The 20,451-nt window shown below is 39.0% G+C and overlaps 1 protein-coding gene across 4 annotated transcripts in view; it reads left to right on the top strand.

The window, feature by feature from the left end:
• ESR2 (estrogen receptor 2) overlaps positions 1–20,451 on the top strand; it is a 114,665-nt gene that overhangs the window by 60,320 nt on the left and 33,894 nt on the right. For all 4 annotated transcript variants that reach the window (XM_036088756.2, XM_036088757.2, XM_036088755.2 and 1 more), the window contains exons 4-5: positions 9,679–9,795; positions 18,642–18,941. In XM_036088756.2, the coding sequence (XP_035944649.1) occupies positions 9,679–9,795; positions 18,642–18,941 (417 nt within the window). The remainder of the gene's footprint in view (positions 1–9,678; positions 9,796–18,641; positions 18,942–20,451) is intronic.

The following is a 20,451-nucleotide window of genomic DNA, read 5'->3' as shown; positions in this document are numbered from 1 at the left end:
GGGTTATTTACACTGATGGGGTGTTATCTAGTTGTATCCATGGGATGAGGTGAGCTTAAGATCTTCCTATTCTGCCATCTTCCTCAGAAGTCCCTAGTTACAACCCTTGTGAAATAAAGCTTGGAAAAAATGTGCTCATTAGGAATTACAAAGATTGTTTCTTCCTTTGACTTACGTTTAATATTTGGCATGCGTAAGAGTCATGATGGTGGGATGGCTCCTGATAGAATCTAGAGGGTGGTGAAGGGTAGAATGTTAGTAGTTAAGAGTTACCTTCCTGCAGATCCCCTGAAATTCACCCTGTTTAGAGGACCACCTATTTTTCCTGGATCTTCCACTTAGTAGCTCTATGACTTTCTCCTAGCCTGTTTCCTCTTCAGTGAAATGGAGATACAGAATTGTTCTAAAGATGAAATGGGGGCGCCTGGGTGGCTCAGTTGGCTTAGTGTCAGACTCTTGATTTTGGCTCAGGTCATGATCTCAGGGTCATGGGTTTGAGCCCTGTGTCAGGCTTCATGCTCAGTGGGGAGTCTGCTTGAGATTCTCTTTCTGCCTCTCCCTCTGCCCCTCCTCCAACTTCCACACACTCTCTCTCTAAATAAATAGGTAAATAAATCTTTAAAAAAATAAAAATAAAAAAATGAAGTTGGCTATGTGAAAATATTCAGTCATTTATAAACATCATGCAAATTTAAGATATTCTAGTTTTTCTTTTAACTCTTCTGTATTGAGATATCAACATCTTTTCTTTCTTCTTTGTATTTTCTAATATTTAAACCCACATTCTCTAAAATCTTCATAGTTGGGTGGATCAGGGCCCTCTGCCATTTCCAAACTTAATTTTATTGAAAAAAAAAAAACAAAACCCATCACAGATAAAGGAGGCCTATGTCATCAAATATTATCAAAACGTAAGTTGTATTATTTGCTTATTTATAATTTATACACAAAACTTTTCATTCTGTATTTAACATTTAGTGCTTTAATATTTTTCTTATGATAATTGTAGTAGTAAATTATAAGGCCAGGCCTACTTCCCTGCTATTATATAGCATGAACAATTCAGATTTCTAAAATTTAGAACTGAACTCTTGACATGATGACAATTCTCTATCTTGTTGAGATTCCAGAATTTTATTCCTTAAGGAAATCTTGACCCAATACAACTAACTATATCCTTTGAAAAGGATCCTTTTTATTTGCTGTTGGGAAAAAATCTCTACCTAAAATATCTTTGAACTCTTAGACTATGGCTGATTACAATGACAAGGGAGTTTCCTCTGCTTTCTGCATGTCATTCCTTCCTACTGCGTGAGCCAAGAAACTATTGGGAAAGGGGAAAGAAAGGTCACATTCTAAGTGTGCAGAAGGGAAAGAGAGTGCTTTTACAATTGCTTACTATGTAAGTGATTGTTTCTTTGGACTCTTCATATTTTTGGCATCCTCTGATATAAAATATGTTGCAGTAACTGAAAATGGCCACCCAATTCTTTCTGTATATTGAATGAAGTAAGAATGAAATGTATTTATCATATTATCATTATTCATAATAAAAACTCTCAACAAAAGAGGCTTAGACAGAGGATATCTCAACATAATAAAAGCCATATATGAAAAACCCAAAGCTAACATCGTACTCAATGGTGAAAAACTGAGAGCTTTTCCTTTAAGATCAGGAACAAGACAAGGATGTCCACTCTCACCACTTTTATTCAACATAGTGCTGGAAGTTCTAGCCACAGCAATCACACAAAACAACAAATAAAAGGCATCCAAATTTTGTAAGGAAAAAGTAAAACTTTCACTATTTGTGGATGACATGATATTATATGTAGAAAACCCTGAAGACTCCACCAAAAACCAGTAGATAAGTGAATTAAGTAAAGTTGCAGGATACAAAATTAATGTACGGAAATCTGTTGCATTTCTATACACTAATAATGAAGTAGCAAAAAGAAATGAAGAAAACCATCCCATTTACAATTGCACCAAAAAATAATAAAATACCAAGGAATAAACTTAACCAAGGAGATGAAAGACTTGTACTCTGAAAACTGTAATACACTGATGAAAGAAATTGAAGATGACATAAGCAAATGGAAAGATATCCCATGCTCATGGATTGAAAGAACAAATACTGATAGTGTCCATACTACCCAAAGTAATCTATGGATTCAGTGGATTCCCTATCAAAATACTAACAGCATCTTTCACAGAGCTAGAACAAATAATACTGAAATTGGTATGAAAGACCCTGAGTAACAAAAGCAATCTTGAGAAAGACCAAAGCTGGAGGTATCACAATCCCAGATTTCAAGATATACTATCTAGCTATAGTAATCAAAACAGTATGGTACTGGCACCAAAATAGACGCATAGACTGATGGAACAGAATAGAGAGCCCAGAAATAAACCATGATTATATGGTCAATGGATCATCAACAAAAGTGGCAAGAATGTATAATGGGGAAAAACAGCCTCCTCAATAAATGGTGCTGGAAAAACTGGGCAGCTACATGAGGATGAAACTAGACCATTTTCTTATACCATATACAAAAATAAACTCAAAATGGATTAAAGACCTAAAATGTGAGACATAAAACCATAAAACTCCTAGAAGAAAGTGTAGGCAGTAATATCTCTGACATCAGCCTTCGCAACATTTTTCTAGGTATGTCTCCTGAGGCAAGGGAAACAAAAGCAAAAATGAACTGTTGGGACTACACCCAAATAATGAGCTTTTGCCCAGTGAAGGAAACCATCAACAAAACAAAAAGTCAATCTGCTGAATGGGAGAAGGTATTTGCAATGATATATCCATTAAGGGGTTAGTATCCAAAATCTATAAAGAACTTCTACAACTCAACACCAAAAATTAATAGTAATCCAATTGGAAAATGGGCAGAGGACCTGAATAGACATTTTTCCAAAGAAGACATACAGATGGCCAACAGACACGTAAAAAGATGCTCAATGTCACTAATCATCAGGGAAATGCAAATCAAAACCACAGTGAGATATCACCTCACACCAGTCAGAATGGCTAAAATAAAACCCACAAGAAACAACAAGTGTTGGTGAGGATGTGGAGAAAGGGAACTCTCATGTACTATTGGTGGGAATGTAAATTGGTGCAGCCGCTGTGGAAAACAGTATGGAGGTTCCTCAAAACATTAAAAACAGGATTGTCATATGATCTAATAATTCCACTCCTGGATATTCAGAGAGAACAAAAACACTCATTCAAAAAGAGATGTGCACTGCTGTGTTTATTGCAGCATTATTTACAATAGCCAAGATATGGTAACAATCTGGGTGTCCATCAATAGATGAATGGATAAAGAAGTTACACATACAATGAAATATTACTCAGCCATAAAAAGGATGAGATCTTGCCATTTGCAGCAACATGGAGGGACTTAGAAGGTATAATGCTAAGTGAACTAAGACATAGAAAGACAAATACCATGTGATTTCTTTTTTTTTTTTAAGATTTTATTTATTTGTCAGCAAGAGAGAGTGTGAGCACCAGCAGGGAGAGCAGGAGGCAGAGGGAGAAGCAGGCTCCTCGCTGAGCAAGGACCCTGATGCGGGACTCGATCCCAAGACCCTGGGATCATGACCTGAGCTGAAGGCAGATGCTTAACCGACTGAGCCACCCAGGCATCCCAATACCATATGATTTCACTTACATATAGGATCTAAAAATAAAGCAAATGAGCAAAAAACAACCCCTCCCCCCCCAAACAGACTTTCAAATACAGAAAACAAACTAGTGGTTAGCAGAAGGGTTGTGGTGGGGGGATGGGTGAAATAAAGGGGATTAAGGGGTACAAACTTCAGTTATAAAATAAATAAGTCACAGAGATAAAAAGTACAGCATATGGAATATAATCAATGATACTGTAAAAACGTCGTAGGGTGACAGATGAGGACTACACTTACATGGTGTGCACTGAGTAATGTATACAGTTGTTGAATCAACATGTTATACACCTGAGCTTTTGTTTCCCAGATTTGCCTACGGTTTTACCACAGCTTGTTTGTCCTGGATTGTAATTCTCTTTTATTCCCAAATAAACCCATCTTCTGGTTAAAAAAAAAAAAAAAAAAAGTTATACACCCGAAGCTAATATAACATTGTATGTTAATTACACTTCAATAAAATAAAACTAAAAAGGAAAAAATTAAATGTTTTTATCTTAGTCAATTTTCTCCACATTGTTTTATTAAATCTATTCATTTTCATTGACTTTTTTAAAATAGGGGAGCTTATTTTTTTAGTTGAATTTGAGATATAATTTACATATAGTAAAATTCCTCTATTTTGACTGTATAGTTTTATGAATTTTGAAAATGCATGTAGCCATTTAACTACCACCATAATTAAGATCTGGACTATTACCATCAGCCCAAAAAGTTCCTGCAGGCCCATTGCAGCCAATTTCCCCCCAACCTCCCAAGGCCTGGTAGCCGTTGATCAATTTTCTTTCCCTATAGTTTTGCCTTTTGCTAGAATATCATAGAATTGAATCATAAAGTATGTAACCATCTGTGTATTGCCTCTTTCACTTATTATGATGCTTTTAAGATTTATCCATGTTGTTGTATGTACCAGTGGTTCATTTCTTTTTGTTACTGGGTATTATTCCAATATATAGATGTACCATAGTTTATTCATTTGGAGTGTTTCCAGCTTTGTGCTATTTTGAATAAAACTTCTATGAGTGTTCATGCATATCCCTCTCTGTAGACCTGTATTTTTGTTTCTCTTGGGGAAATGCCGAGGAGTAAAATTGCTGGTTGTAGGACAAGCATATGTTTAATTTTATAAGAAACCAGCAAACTGTTTCCAAAGTAGTTGAACCATGTTGTATTCTCAACAATAACATATGAGACTTCCAGTTGCTCTACATCCTTGTAAAAATCCTTGATATCGTCAGCCGTTTTAATTTTAGATATTCTATTGGGTATATAATTGTGTCTCGTTGTTGTTTTAATTTGAGTTTCCCTGATTACTGATCTTTTTGAGCATCTTTTCATGTGTTCATTAACCTTTTTTTCTATAATGTATTAAATACTTATATATACTGTTTTATTCTGTTCTGTTGACCTAGTTCTTCATTCTTATAAGTACCACATTATTTTAACTATTATAGTTTTATTTTTTACTTTTACTATTATTATTTTGTAACACATTTTAATACACACCAATATATATACCTCCTATTTTAAAAGCATCCTGGCTATCTTCTTTTGTTTATTCATAGGAACATTAGAGTAATTTTATTAAGTGGCCTCCTATCCTTAATGTTAAAAAAAAGTGGAGATTTTGTTAAACCTAAGAATTATTTTGGAAGGAATCTTTGTAATAGTCTTCTCATCAAGAACACGTTATGTCTCCAGTTATTTAGGCATTTCCTATCTCTTATACAGTTTTGTTAGTTTTTTAAGAATATATATACCTGGGGCGCCTGGGTGGCCCAGTCGTTAAGCGTCTGCCTTCGGCTCGGCTCATGATACCAGGGTCCTGGGATTGAGCCCCGCATCGGGCTCCCTGCTCAGCAGGAGGCCTGCTTCTCCCTCTCCCACTCCCCCTGCTTGTGTTCCCTCTCTCGCTGTGTCTCTCTCTGTCAAATAAATAAATAAAATATTTAAAAAAATTAATATATATACCTGGTACATTTCTCCGGGGTATTTCTGTAAATTTCATTCTTTTGGGCTATTTATTTTATCCATATATAGCAGTAATACTATTCTATTTACTTTCATACTGGTAATCATAATAACCTTTTATCATTGTCCTTTGAAAGTTAAAATCTATTTGAATGCTACTCACGGATCTTTAACGCTTTGCTTTTTACGGCTTTAGAGGCTGAGCTTTAAATGGGAAGCTCTGACAGTTGGTAGGTTACATAGAAGATTCTTTTTTTTTTTTAGGATTTTATTTGACAGAGAGAGCACAAGCAGGGGGAGCGGCAGGCAGAGGGAGAAGCAGGCTCCCCACTGAGCAGGGAGCCCGATGCGGGACTCGATCCCAGGACCCTGGGATCATGACCTGAGCCAAAGTCAGACGCTTAACCAACTGAGCCACCCAGGCGTCCCTACGTAGAAGATTCTTACCTTGGAGGCACGTATTCCGTTACTTGGGACTTATTTGGCCTTGAAGTCATGAAGGATGTCCTGAGGGAATAAGAAGCAAGGTCATTGACTGCTGTTGAGGGAGAAGCCTGCCAGGGTGCGGGTAATAAACCTTGCTCTATTTTTGAAGTGACTCAGACCGGGAGGCTGAACTGAGCTGAAACTCAGATCTTCTGATCCCAAGTCCAGAGCTCTCTCTCCCCACCATGTGGTTGGGTATAAATGACAACAGGTGTTGACAGACTCACTCAGTTTGTAGAGCCTACACAGGTAATCTGTTATGTTTTAGATTATAAAAAGCACATTTTCCTGTAAAGCTTTATATCTTAAAGAATTAGATACATATTTTGCTTTTAATTTTGCTTTGAACTTTTCTGAGTTCTATTAGTATGGAATAGTGTGCTTCTCAACTATTGCATGGAACAAGAAAACCATTTTATTAATTTTTTTTAGGGGGAGGGGGCAGAGAAAGAGGGAGAGAGAGAATCCCCAAGCAGACTCCGCACTGAGCACAGAGCCCGACATGGGGCTCAATCTCACAAACTTGAGATCGTGACCTGAACTGAAATCAAGAGTCAGATGCTTAACTGATTGAGCCACCCTAGTACTCCAAGAAAACCATTTTAATATGTGAGGTAGTTCGTGTAGTTTGAGGAGGACTTTTTTCTTTTTTGTCAGAAGTGAATTCAATTACCCTGACCTCCTTGCATAAGACATTTTCTAGGCTGTTTTTTATTTAGTGTGTTCATATTACTGTGCTTTCTGATTTTTTTTTTAAGAAAAATGACCTTTTAAAATAAACTGAGAAGAGAAAAAAAAATGAACCTCTTGTCCCTTACTGTTATAAACCTCTTTATAAAACCAAAAAGGATGACATTCATGTATTGTCCTTTGAATTTTTAGAAGGTCTTTAAAAGATTGCTATTGCAAAGGAAAGTACTGTGGGGTTACATTTACCTTCTAGCCATAAAGCAGTATGTTCTACAGGACAATCGAAAGTTTCTGATTGGAAATATATCTTGGCTTTTAAAATATAGTTTTGAATATTATAAGTGAGGATAAAAGCAGTAACGATAATTATCTATTCTTTTTAAAAAAATGTTATACCTTATATTACCCCCTACTCTTTATTTTTTTAATTTATTTTATTATGTTAATCACCATACATTACATCATTAATTTTTGATGTGTTCCATGATTCATTGTTTGCATATAACACCCAGTGCTCCATGCAGAACGTGCCCTCCTTAATACCCATCACTGGGCTAACCCATCCCCCCCCCGAACCCTCAGTTTGTTTTTCAGAGTCCATAGTCTCTCATGGTTTGTCTCCCCCTCCGATTTCCCCCCCTTCATTCTTCCCCTCCTGTTATCTTCTTTTTTTTTTTTTTTAACATGTATTATTTGTTTCAGAGGTACAGGTCTGTGATTCAACAGTCTTACACAATTCACAGTGCTCACCATAGCACATACACTCCCCAATGTCTATTACCCAGGCACCCCATCCCTCCCACCCCCCACCACTCTAGCAACCCTCAGTTTGTTTCCTGAGATTAAGAATTCCTCATATTTTACACCCTACTCTTGAGTGTGTGTGGAACCTGTACATATGAGAGTTGCTTCAGCGGTTGGGTTATCTTATATGGCAAGTGGTATTGGGGGAGTCTTGTGATTATGCTATACTTATGTAAGACTCCATCCTAGCGGAGTGAAGACAGACTAGAAGTCAGAGAAATGCCCCTCCTGGCCTGGAAGAAAGCAAGCATCATGCTGCGAACTGCTTTTGGGTGGGGAACTGGTTCCTCTACGAGTAGACAGCAGTGCCCGGCTGATGACCAGCAAGAAAATGGGAACCTTGGTCCAACAGCTGCAAGGAGCTGATCCTACAAACCTCTTGTATGAGCTTGGAAGAAGACCCTGAGCTTCAGATGAAACCACAGCCCAGCCAACACCTTGATTGCAGCCTTTTGAAACACTGAGTAGAGTAAGCTGTGCCTGGATTTTTTTTTTTTTTTTAATATAAGATTTTATTTATTTATTTGTCAGAGAGTGCACAAGCAGGGGGAGCTGTAGAGGAAGAGGGAGAAGCAGACTCTCTGCTGAGCAAGGACCCCGATGCGGGACTTGATCCCAGGGCCCAGGGATCGTGACCTGAGCCGAAGGCAGACGCTTAACTGACTGAGCCACCCAGGCGTCCCTGTGCCTGGATTCTTGACTCATGGAAACGAGATAATAAATTCGTTTGGTTTTAAGCTTATAAATTTGTAGAAATTTGTTATGCAGCATGGAAAACTAAAACCATGACCTTAAGGAGATTATTGAACTGAGCTAACTTGTTTTCTTTGGAAAAATGGGAATCCTAGCTCTTTATAGGGAAGTTATAGGATTACATGAAATGATAAAGGATCTGGAAATCAGTAGGTAGTCAGAAATGTTGCCATTCCAGGTTTCCTGTACGTGGCTGGTATGAGGGTCACTTGACAATGGTTTTTGCATTTCTGGGGAAAGCTGTCCTCCTATTTCTAGAACTGTGCAGTCTACACCTTTGCTACCACCCCAGGCCAGCTCAGGGAATGGTGGCAAAGTCACAAACAACTGAATTTGTGTTTGGTTGAACAAGTGTCACTGGAATCTACCTAAAGTGGGAGAGAATTATAAAACTTGATTTTGGTCCAATCGTGGAACCATGTTTTTTGGTCCGGTGGTCGGGGAGGGTGGCTCTACTTCTCAAGGCTCGGCTCTGAGCTCTGGGTTGAGTTCCGGTCTGCGCCATGTGTTTCCACATTCTCCTTGGGCCAGCAACTACCTGAGGCATATTTTTTTTTTCCTCTTGGGAGCTCAAGAGGCCAAGCCAGACTGTTGGAATATCCCATCTACTAACATACCACTGGCTAAAGCAAGTCTCATGGCCCACCTCAACATCAGTCGGTGGGCAAGCACACTCTGCGCACTCGAGTGCACTTCGAGGTCACAGGGCTGAGGGAGGCAGTGGGGAATTGAGAACAAGAATCACCACCAGCCTCAAGTGGCAGTTCTCTTGGTTCTTCAGGTTGCTCATTTCTTGGTCCTCTTATTGATTAGTTTCATTCTCTTATTTGACTATGAATTCCCATAAAAATATCATGTTAAGTTCCCAAGAGGGATATACATGAAAGAATATAAGCAGTTGAATTTGGTGACCTGATGCACAAGTCCTGTTCTTGAGGAGATTCGGTGATTTGCAGCACCAATTTCAGGCGACTGTCTCACTTTCCATGTCCAAAGCAGAATATTTCTAATGTATCTCTTGAGAATTCGAAGAACATGTGGAGAATAGCCTATTAGTCAAAGAGTAAGATATGGAAATATTCCTAGGTTTGCTTGACTCACCAACAAGGCACTGATGAGGCCGAACTTTGGCCTTTGTACCCGTACCTGTCATTAAGAAGATGTCGCCTACCTCTCAGCTGAGTAGCATTATCAGTGTTATTGACTGGGAAGATATTTAATCAAAATATTGTAACAATAGCCTGCCTTTTTTTTTTCCCTCTGCTGTAGGACATAATGATTACATTTGCCCAGCTACAAATCAGTGTACGATAGATAAGAATCGGCGCAAAAGCTGCCAGGCCTGCCGACTTCGGAAGTGCTATGAAGTGGGGATGGTCAAGTGTGGTGAGTTTTCGCTTCCCCTTTCATCATGTGTGGGCCACGCTGACAGCTCTGTCAGGACAGGCGGAGGGACTGGGGACAGGTAGCCTGCGTGAGAGGAGATTTAGGACTTGGTCATTATCTTCAAGTATGTGTATTCTGTCCCACTGGAGGGGGCACTGACTTACTCCCTGTAGCTGCGGAGGACAGAGCTGAGGTAAACAGGAACGGGTTACGGGAGGCACATCTTGGCCCAATATAGGGAAGATCTTTCTACGATTCAAGTGGTCTGACAACACAATAGGCTGCTGCAGGAATTTGAGAACTCTAGCCACTGAAGTACGCAACTGGGTTGGATGACCATCAGCCTGAGGCCTTGAGAAGTCTAAGGAGGAAGTTCTGGTAAATGTTCACAGTGAAAGCTGTGACAAGAAAGTAGACTGTCTGGTGGGTTACTTGGATAGCTATGGGAAAGACTCGTGCCTATCCTCTATTAGCTTTCTAGAGAAGATCTGTAGAGGAGTCAGAAACATGATAGAACTATGGAAAGCACATAGAACATAGATTCTGTGTTACGATGGTATGTCTTCATATCATACGTGTGTGTGTGTATCCACACATAGGTGCATACATCCGTGAAAAACAAAGAAAAATGGGCACATTAGAGTAATAGCTGACAAGAATGCCTACATCCTGCTCTCTCCACCTGGCTAACTTGATTCATTCGTTTGTACACACTTACTGGTTTATGCGCACTCACATTAGCTCTGCCTGTACTTTTCCCGTTACTCTGCTAGTCAATATTTTGCCTGTGGTTAGTTGTAATTTATCTCTTTGTAACTATTTGAAAAATTTAAAACAAGAGTCTCTTTTCTCCCTGACAGTCTCTTAGGAGCTCTGCCTTTTGAACATTCTCTGTCCTTTTTTTTTTTTTTTTTTTTAAGATTTTATTTATTTATTTGACAGAGAGAGACAGCGAGAGAGGGAACACAAGCAGGGGGAGTGGGAGAGGGAGAACCAGTCTTCCCGCCAAGCGGGGCTCGATCCCAGGACCCTGGGATCATGACCTGAGCCAAGGCAGACGCTTAACGACTGAGCCACCCAGGCGCCCCTCTCTGTCCTTTTTAAAAAGTGTATATAATAGATAAGACATCTCATCCAGCTATATTGTAGTATAGCAGAAGTCCTCTAGAATCACTGATGTTTTCTGTTTTCTTTGTAAAATACCCTGCCGATACCCATGACCAGTGTGTACTGGTTACTCTCTAAAACATTCGAGCATTTCTGCTCCCCCTTCTTCAGTTATACCCTTATCAGTAACCAGTGGGTTTCTTCCAAAACCTGTTTCTACTCATTGTAACTGTCAAATTATATAATTTAATTAGAATTTATGCAAGCATATGAAATATGAGTAGGAAAAGACAATCATTTCTGTGAAAGCTTTGGATAAAACTGTACGGGAGGGGCACCTGGCTGGCTCAGTCGACTCTTCATCTCGGGGTTGTGAGTTAAGCCCCATGTTGGGTGTAGTGCTTGCATTAACTGTAAAGGACTAGTAGCTATGGAATTAGATATGAGTGAGATTGGGGGGGAGGGGTCATAAACCCTAGAAAAAATCTGAATTTGGATTGCTTTATGAGTGCCTAAGCTCTTCCTCTGTTTTAAGGAAGCTGAAATTGAAAATTCAGAGACAGTGTATCACGGACGTGGCCTATGTAGAAAAGTTACTTGTGATTTAACTGGTGGAGGTACTGAAGGAGAAAGCCTTGGCCCTTTGACAAAAGATTGCAAATCAATGTTTCATATTTTAAGTTAATATTTTAAGGTGAGTGTATTTTTTAAAAAGTGATTTACAATTTAGTCTTAGGATAAGAATGCTCTTATTGTCCTACTTTCTGTTGGACGGCTAGCCGTAGCCCTGGTGGTTTGGGACCATGGCAGGAGCACCTGCATAATCCGCCTGCAGGGGGTGGTGTATGTGGCGGGAAGAACAAGAGGACAGGACTTCCAAAGACTGAAGCTCATTTTTTGTCTCATTACTTCTTGAACTGTGACTATGCTCAAACTTAACCTTTCTGGCCCTCGGTTTTCTTTTTTATTTATTTTTTATAAGTTTTTTTTTTTTTTTGACACAGAGAGACAGCTAGAGAGGGAACACAAGCAGGGGGAGTGGGAGAGGGAGAAGCAGGCTCCTGGCTGAGCAAGGAGCCCGATGTGGGGCTCGATCCCAGGACCCCGGGATCATGACCTGAGCTGAAGGCAGACGCTTAACGACTGAGCCACCCAGGCGCCCCTGACGCTCGGTTTTCTTATCTCTGAAAAGAAGATATCTGTTTCATGGAGTTTTGTGAGGAATGCATGTAAAAAAAAGATGTAAAGACCTAGCACAGTGTTTGGTACTAAATTTTAGTTTTCCTTCCTTTCTCTCCCCCTCTTTGAAAAGCTCATATAAATTATGAGGAGTTTTAATGCAGTACAGTCTTGCCCAGGCAGAGTATAGAGATGTGGTTTAAAAAAATCTTTCATGACACTCAATCAGAAAGATATCTGCGCCCCCATGTTCATAGCAGCATTATTTATAATAGCCAAGGCATGGGAACAACCTAAGTGTCCATTGACAGGTGAATGGATAAAGAAGTTGGTGTGTGTGTGTGTGTGTGTGTGTGTGTGTAAAAATGGAACGTTATCCAGCCATTAAAAAACACACACAAAGACATCCTTTCATCTATGACAACATGGATGGACCTTGAGGGTATTATGCTAAGTGAAGTAAGTCAGAGAAAGACACTTACTGTATGATCTCACTTACATGTGGAATCTAAAAAAACAAAAACAAAACAAAAAACCCAAACTCCTAGAAAAAGATATCAGATTTGTGGTTACCAGAGGCAGGGTGTGGGGGGAAAGGGGATTGGGGAAAAGTGGTCAAGGGTACAAACTTCCAGTTACAAGAGAAGTAAGTACTAGCAATGTAACGTACAGCACGATGACTGTAATTAACACTGCTGCATATGTATGAAAGTTATTAAGAGTAAATCCTAAGGGTTCTGAAAGAAAAAATTTCTTTCTTTCCTTTCTCTCTTTATTTATCTATGTGAGATGATGGATGCTAACTGAACTTACTGTAGTAATCACTTCAAAGTATACGTAAGCCAAACCATTATGCTCTATACCTTAAACTGAAACAGTGATATATGGCAATTATTTCTCAATAAAACTGGAAAAAAATATTTCATGGAAAAGAGAACAAGAGAAAGGGTCATTGAATTTGGCCAAAAAGAAATTGGGTAGGGCTGTCTAAGAAAAAAAATTTTTATTATCTTTGGAGATTGCAAAAGGAATGAGATGGGTTGATACGCAAACAGTTGGGTATTTAGCCCTTTACTGATCAAGAGAAGGACAATTAGGAGTGAATTTTCTTTTTTCTTTTTTTTTTTTTTTTTTACGATTTTTACTTATTTATTTGACAGAGAGACAGCGAGAGAGGGAACACAAGCAGGGGAAGTGGGAGAGGGAGAAGCAGGCTTCCCGCCAAGCAGGGAGCCCAATGAGAGGCTCCATCCCAGGACCCTGGGATCATGACCTGAGCTGAAGGCAGACCCTTAAGGACTGAGCCACCCAGGCGCCCCAGGAGTGAATTTTCTTAATGATGCCTCCCTCCTTTCCCAGCACTCTCCTTGTCTGCCCTCTCAATAAACCCTCCATCCATCATCTTCCTTCTCTCCGGTCTTGGAAGATTAGGAACCTATCTGCATCCTGGATCCTCCTACACCATTTCACTCCCCGCTTTAGAAATTATGTCTCTTCTGTTATCACCTTTTTCTTCTGCACCAATCTTGTCTTTTCTATGGAAATATTAATATGGGGGTTTAAATGGTGGGAAGATAACCACCCAGACTAACTTGAGGGTAAGTCTTCATTATAAGGATATGCTGAAACATAAGTAGCCAGGAAAACAATCGGAATAGCCACATGTTTGGTCTGTTTCTCTGTGTTGGGAGAATAAATCCACATCTTTCAGATGCCATCCCTTGATTCATCTGCTGTATATACACATGAAAGGGACTTGATAGGGAGGTGGTATAAAGTAGTAAAAGCACCAGCTGTGGATTCAGACAACTGCTTGAGTTTATATGCAGCCTTCACTATTTTCTAGCTTTGCTACCCTGGGCAGGTTATTTGAGCGCCCTTGAGCCTGTTTTCAATCCTCTGTATCATGGAGATGATAATAGCACCTGTCCTCTACGGCAGTTTTCAGAATGAAATAATGTAAATACAGTACACAGTGTCTGACATGTAGAAGCTTCCCCAGTAGGTGTTAGCTCTCATTGTTGTCACTTAGCATTATGACCATCGTTGTTGTCATTGTCATCACCATCATCATCATCCTCTTTTCTCGGGGCGATTTACCACTTTCTAATATGGAGCGCTCCTGTTTGGTAGATTCCTCATCAGGCTTGCTCAGAGGCACACCCGGTGACTGCACAGATTACAGTGGGAAAGCCATGACACTAGAAATGCCCTTGGTAGAAAACAGTGAGTTCCCTGCCAAGGGCTTTATGTTGCTGATCTTAGAATCCCTAGGACTCAGTACAGGGCCCAGTATATAGGGCTTTGTAAGTGAAAGTTGGTCAAATAAGTTTGAGTGCATGGATTCAAAACCTCTCTCTTTGTATGTAAACCTGTTTTGGAAACTCTTTTTCCTCGTATACTCTACAAAAAGGAGATGTGTGATCAGAAAGGTGCTTTCTTAAACCAAACATTTTGTTCCATTTGACCCTGGGGGTATAACTGATCTTAAATAATACCTATAGCTCTCTGATTACTAATAAAGTGAATTATATTTTAGGCTTTTAGTTCTTTTAGTAAACAGTTTGATTCAATTATCTCTAGATAGATAGAGCCCTTCCTTCTACTTTGATAAGCCAAGGATAAGAAATTCAGATAAATTTTCTTGGGAGCAAGTAATTTAAGTGTAATCCTCCTAACTAATATTTCTTTTTAAAAATGTGGACAACTGAATTTAGTGAACAAACATAATGGTGGGACTATAGAAACTAGGCATTTTGCAGATATAACTTTTAGGTTTTTTTGGGGGGGGGGATGCATACAAAAGTTGTACCCATGCTAATGACATCCTGACTTATGTCTTTCTTAATTTTCATTTTGTATTTTTGTCTTTAACCAAGGGATCTTTAGAAATATCTTTGTGCTAAACTTTATAAGGACTTGGAAGTTATATATTTTTGTTATTTTTTGTGATCAAAGAATATGATCTGTATGATACCAATTTTTGTTAAAATTTTATTCATAAACTAGTATGTGATAATTTTTGCAAATTCCATGAGTTTTTATAGCTCAAGCTTGTGAATTGTACAATTCCAATGTTCTGTATTCTGCCTTTTCCCCCAATGGTTTGCTCTGTCAGTTGCTGAGAAAGATACATTAAAATATGCATTATAGCGGCGCCTGGGTGGCTCAGTTGGTTAAGCATCTGCCTTCGGCTCAGGTCATGATCCTAGGGTCCTGGGATCGAGCCCCGCATCGGGCTCCCTGCTCGGCAGGAAGCCTGCTTCTCCCACTCCCACTCCCATTCCACCTGCTTGTGTTCCCTCTCTCGCTATGTCTCTCTCTATCAAATAAATAAATAAAATCTTTAAAAAAATGCATTATAATAATGTATTTGTCAATTTATCTTTTTCTTTTAGTCACTTTTTGCTGTTATGTTTGTAGGCTGTGTTTTCTTGTTTTGTTGTTTTGATGTTTATGGGTTTAGAATTATTTATCCTCCTTTTATAATCTGATGAGGTCTTAATAATGATTTATGCCTTTTAAAGTTTATATTGTCTGATATTGATAGCGTAACTGATTTATTTGGTTAATTTTTGCCTGTAATCTTTTTCTATCCCTTTATTTTCAGTTTTCTATGTGTTAGATGTATCCCTTACAACTAATCAATGTCTAGCTAAAAAAATGTGATCTCAGAGTTGCTCTTGATAAATTTAGTCTATTTATGTTTATTGTGATCACTGATATCTGAATTCATTTCTGTCATCTTATTTTAGGATTTTAACAATTTCATCATATATTTTCTTTTTTTCCTTTTTGGAATTGATCCCATTTTCTTGTTTTATTTTACCTCTTCTGCTAGTTTGGAAGTCATACATTCTGTTTCAATTCTTTTAGTGACAATTCTATTTTAGCATGCATTCTTGATTAATTTGAGAATTCATGCCACTCTCTCTAATAGATATTTCTCTTTCCAAATAAATATTCTTAGAAAGTTCCAGCCAAAATTATTCGCCTCTCATCTTGTTATTATACAGTATTTGGTTTTACTTTATTTCTGTACCTCCAAAAATTAATTATTATTTTATTCATTCTGTGTTTATTAGGTTTCCTCTCATGTTTACCAATTTATTTTCTTGCCATTGCATATTGAATTTCATTGCTTCTCTTGGGTTCATTTTTCTCCATTCCAAATAACACAGTAGTTATTTCAAAAGGGCTGTGAGTGATATATCTTTTTAATCTTTGCTTAACTCAAATGTCTTTAATTTATCCTCCTCTTGAATGATAGTTTAGCTGGGAATATAATTCTAAATTAAAGGTTTCTCCCTCCGCACACCATCTTAAAGACATTATCCCATTGTGTTTCTGACCCATAAACCTACAGTAACTAAAACATATTGATACCAGCATAGGAGTGTAAAAAAAAAAAAAAAAGTATATACACACACACTCATATACATATACACACACACATACACACACACACATATATATATGTATATATATGAAACAGAAGAGAAAATCCAGAAGAAGATACTTTTTCTTTTTTTTTTTTTTTTTTTTTAAAGATTTTATTTATTTATTTGACAGAGACACAGCGAGAGAGGAAACACAAGCAGGGGGAGTGGGAGAGGGAGAAGCAGGCTTCCCGCTGAGCAGGGAGCCCGATGCGGGGCTCGATCCCAGGACCCTGGCATCATGACCTGAGCCGAAGGCAGACGCTTAACGACTGAGCCACCCAGGCGCCCCAAGAAGATACTTTTTCAACACAGAGCTTGAACTCACCACCCTGAGATCAAGACCTGAGCTGAGATCAAGAGTTGGACACTTAACTGACTGAGCCACCCAGGTGCCCCCAGAAGAAGATACTTTTATATATATTTATTAAATGACAAGGCATTGTATAAAAATCAGTGGGAAAAGCTTGTGCAATAAATGCTACTGGGAAAATTATACATCCATTTGAAGAACATAACATGAAATATTAATATGACATGATACAAACACATGTAAAATTCCAAATAGATTTGAACCACAAAAGTGCTTAAAGAAGATACAAGAAAATATTTGTATAATCTTGATGTGAAACAAAAGACAGGTTTGACTGTGTACTAAACCCTCTTAGGACAATAGATACCATGAGTAAAGTTAAAAGATATAAGACAAATATGGCACATAATAAAAGTTATCTATAGTTACTAGATAAACCTTATAGGTTATTAGGCAGGAAAAGGGCAAAAGAAAGAAACAGGCGATATACAAGTAAAAGAAATACAAAGTATGGCAATTATATTAGTCAACCTTGCTACTAATTAAAAGAATACAATGTAAAATGAGATTGTTTAGTCACTTGTCAGATTAGCAAAGATTAGAAATGACTTTTATTGCCTAATGGTGTTATGAGAAAATAAGAAGCCCCTTAAAGTACTGTTTGTATTATAAATTTTAAAATAGTTTTAGAGGGTAACCTATTAATATGTATCAAAATTTTAAGTGTGTATACGCCTTGGTTCAGCAACTTGACTTCTTGAGTTTATTTTAGGGAATGAATTAGATGTGTGTACAAAGATGCATTTTCACTGTACTATGAATACTAGCAAAGAAATTAGGACTAACCTAGATTTCCATTGACGGGACACTAGATAAAGTGATGCTATCTTCATAAAACAGAATGCTGCATAGATTTTTAAATTGTATGATGATACATTTTTAATAAAAATAAAAAAGTTAAAAATAGTGTATATATACTGTGATCCAAATTTTGCATATGAAATATGGAAAAGTAAAAAGCATTAAAACTGAAAGAATTTATGCCAAAGTTTGTACTCTTCTATATTTTTCAGATTTTAAAAAAAATTATTACTTGAAATGTATTTATTTGTACAAATATGTAAAAAGAATACATATGTCGGGCGCCTGGGTGGCTCAGTTGGTTAAGCGACTGCCTTCAGCTCAGGTCATGATCCTGGAGTCCCTGGATCGAGTCCCGCATCAGGCTCCCTGCTCGGCAGGGAGCCTGCTTCTCCCTCTGACCCTCCCCCCTCTCATGTGCTCTCTCTCTCTCTCATTCTCTCTGTCTCAAATAAAAAAAAAAAAAAAAAAATACATATGTCTATGTGTAAACACACATACATGCACATAAACATTTTAAGAATATATTTTAAGAGTATATTATTTGATAACTATTTGTAAATATCAATGTTTGGTTCCTAACTCTTCCCCATGTTTTGTCTGAAGAAAATTCCTAATTCTGTGGTTTGGAAACCGAGGTATGTCAGCACTCTTTAAAAGAAAATAGATTTAGTATCCATAGGTGATCTTGAAATGGAGTCCTTAAGTTCATTTGGGCTACTGTCCCTAAAAAGTCATATTTTGATTTTGTTAAAATAGACGCAAATGTAATAATCTTTGGTACTTGCCCCACAGGTTCCAGGAAATAAGTTGGGCTTCTGTTGGCAGACACACTGTGAGGATGGACTCAGGTCATTACCTCACTCTTGCCCTGGAGACTCAGGGAACTTGAATGCTGGGTTGGGGAAGCCACGGGGAAGTACTGTGTTATCATCTCTCTGGTTTAGGCTCCCGGAGAGAAAGGTGTGGGTACCGTCTTACGCGAAGGCAGAAAAGTTCGGACGAGCAGCTGCACTGCCTGAGCAAAGCCACGAAAAATGGCGGACCCGTGACCCGAGTGAAGGAGCTGCTGCTGAGCGCCCTGAGCCCGGAGCAGCTGGTGCTCACGCTGCTGGAGGCGGAGCCGCCCCATGTGCTCGTGAGCCGCCCCAACACGCCCTTCACCGAGGCCTCCATGATGATGTCCCTCACCAAGCTGGCCGACAAGGAGCTGGTGCACATGATTGGCTGGGCCAAGAAAATTCCAGGTAGAGCTTTCTGGATCTTAGCTTTTCATTTATGGTAGAAAGGCCTGCCCCTGACATTTATTTATAGGGCAAGAGTACAAAATGGAGGTCCACAAGTGATGTCTGGTTGTGTAACAATTTGACAGCTTGATTTATAATCTTTAAATGAAATGTGTTCTTTCTTACTATCTTGACATATATGCCTTTAGCATGTCTTAGAAGGTCTGGCTTCAATTTAGAGTTCTTGGACTCCTCTGAGTTCTCTACTGGACACGGTAGTGCAAGAAGAATGGTATTTGGTGAGACTCCTTCCATGGCTACCTCTCTTCTTTTCCCACCCCAGAACCATCCCACAGGGCCTTGTCCACACCCTATCCTCTGTGGCCACATCTTCTATGCACACGAGCCTGTTGGACACCTCTCATGCTGAGATGTGGTCTGAGAGGGTAGATCCAAGAAAAAACCCACCCAGACTCTAGAAGTGGGCCAAAAGTGACCATTTGGGCAAGAAATTCTAGGGTCAGGCCAGTTTGTAATATATACCTGAAATACTGCATTGTGCTAAAATTACCACCTCGTTATCATTTGAATCAGTGTTTCTGTGACAGTGAATCTAGAATTCTAACACAGAATGGCAAGCAGCCCATCCTCCTGAAAGGGTTCCTTCATGTGCATATTTACAGTCGTCTAAGAATGAGGTCTCTCTCCAGGTTCTAAACCCCTAGGGACAGTTCCCATGGCCTGGAGGCTGCAACCGCTTTAGACGAAGTATAAAGCCTGGAAACTGCTGAGAAGCTGGGTGAGGAGGAGTTGGGGGTGAAGAGCTGTGGGACCCCAGGCCTGGTGTAATAGTATCTCTTGGGTCATTCATTGGCTTGGGCCCATTCCTTCTGAGCTTCCTGCGGATCTTCTGGTTTCTAGTTTTGTTTTGATAGTCTAGATCTTCACCTTAGCCAGAATCATGTTATTTTCTCTGCTCTTTTCATAGGAGACAATACTGAGGCATCTTCCTCTAGCTGTTGCGCTACATGTATGCCAAACGCTGGTGTTCAGGACGCCATGTGGAGAGTGGTGGCGAAATTAATGATCATTGAAGGCCATGCAGCTTCTTTGTGCCATAACAAAACTGAATTCTTGAGCTGCATTAGTCCTTCTTTAAGCCTGGTGTTTTAAACAAATTTTCAGAAAATTTAGGCATCGTCTAAAGGTGTGATTTTCTTTCCTCTCTCGGCAGGTAGTCATTTTCCAAAATTAAAAAAAAAAAAAAAAGTAAAATATCACCTAGCCTTGACCTTGTTGGATAGCTGCAAATATAAGAAGCCTAATCTCCTGTGGGCAGGCTTATTGTCTGTAACTGCAAGGGAGATTGGAACGCATACAGTGTTAGGACAGGGTGTGACTTTGGAGAAGGACTGAGCCATCTTTCCATTTGTGACTCCCTCCATTCAGTTCTCCTTTGTGCATGTCGGCATTATATTGCTCACACTCATGTGCTTCCTGTGCCGTGGTCTCCTCATCTGTAAAATGAGGA

Source organism: Halichoerus grypus, chromosome 8 (genome assembly GCF_964656455.1).
Source record: "Halichoerus grypus chromosome 8, mHalGry1.hap1.1, whole genome shotgun sequence".
Lineage (NCBI taxonomy): Eukaryota > Metazoa > Chordata > Mammalia > Carnivora > Phocidae > Halichoerus > Halichoerus grypus.
This window is presented reverse-complemented; position numbering and strand designations above follow the sequence as displayed.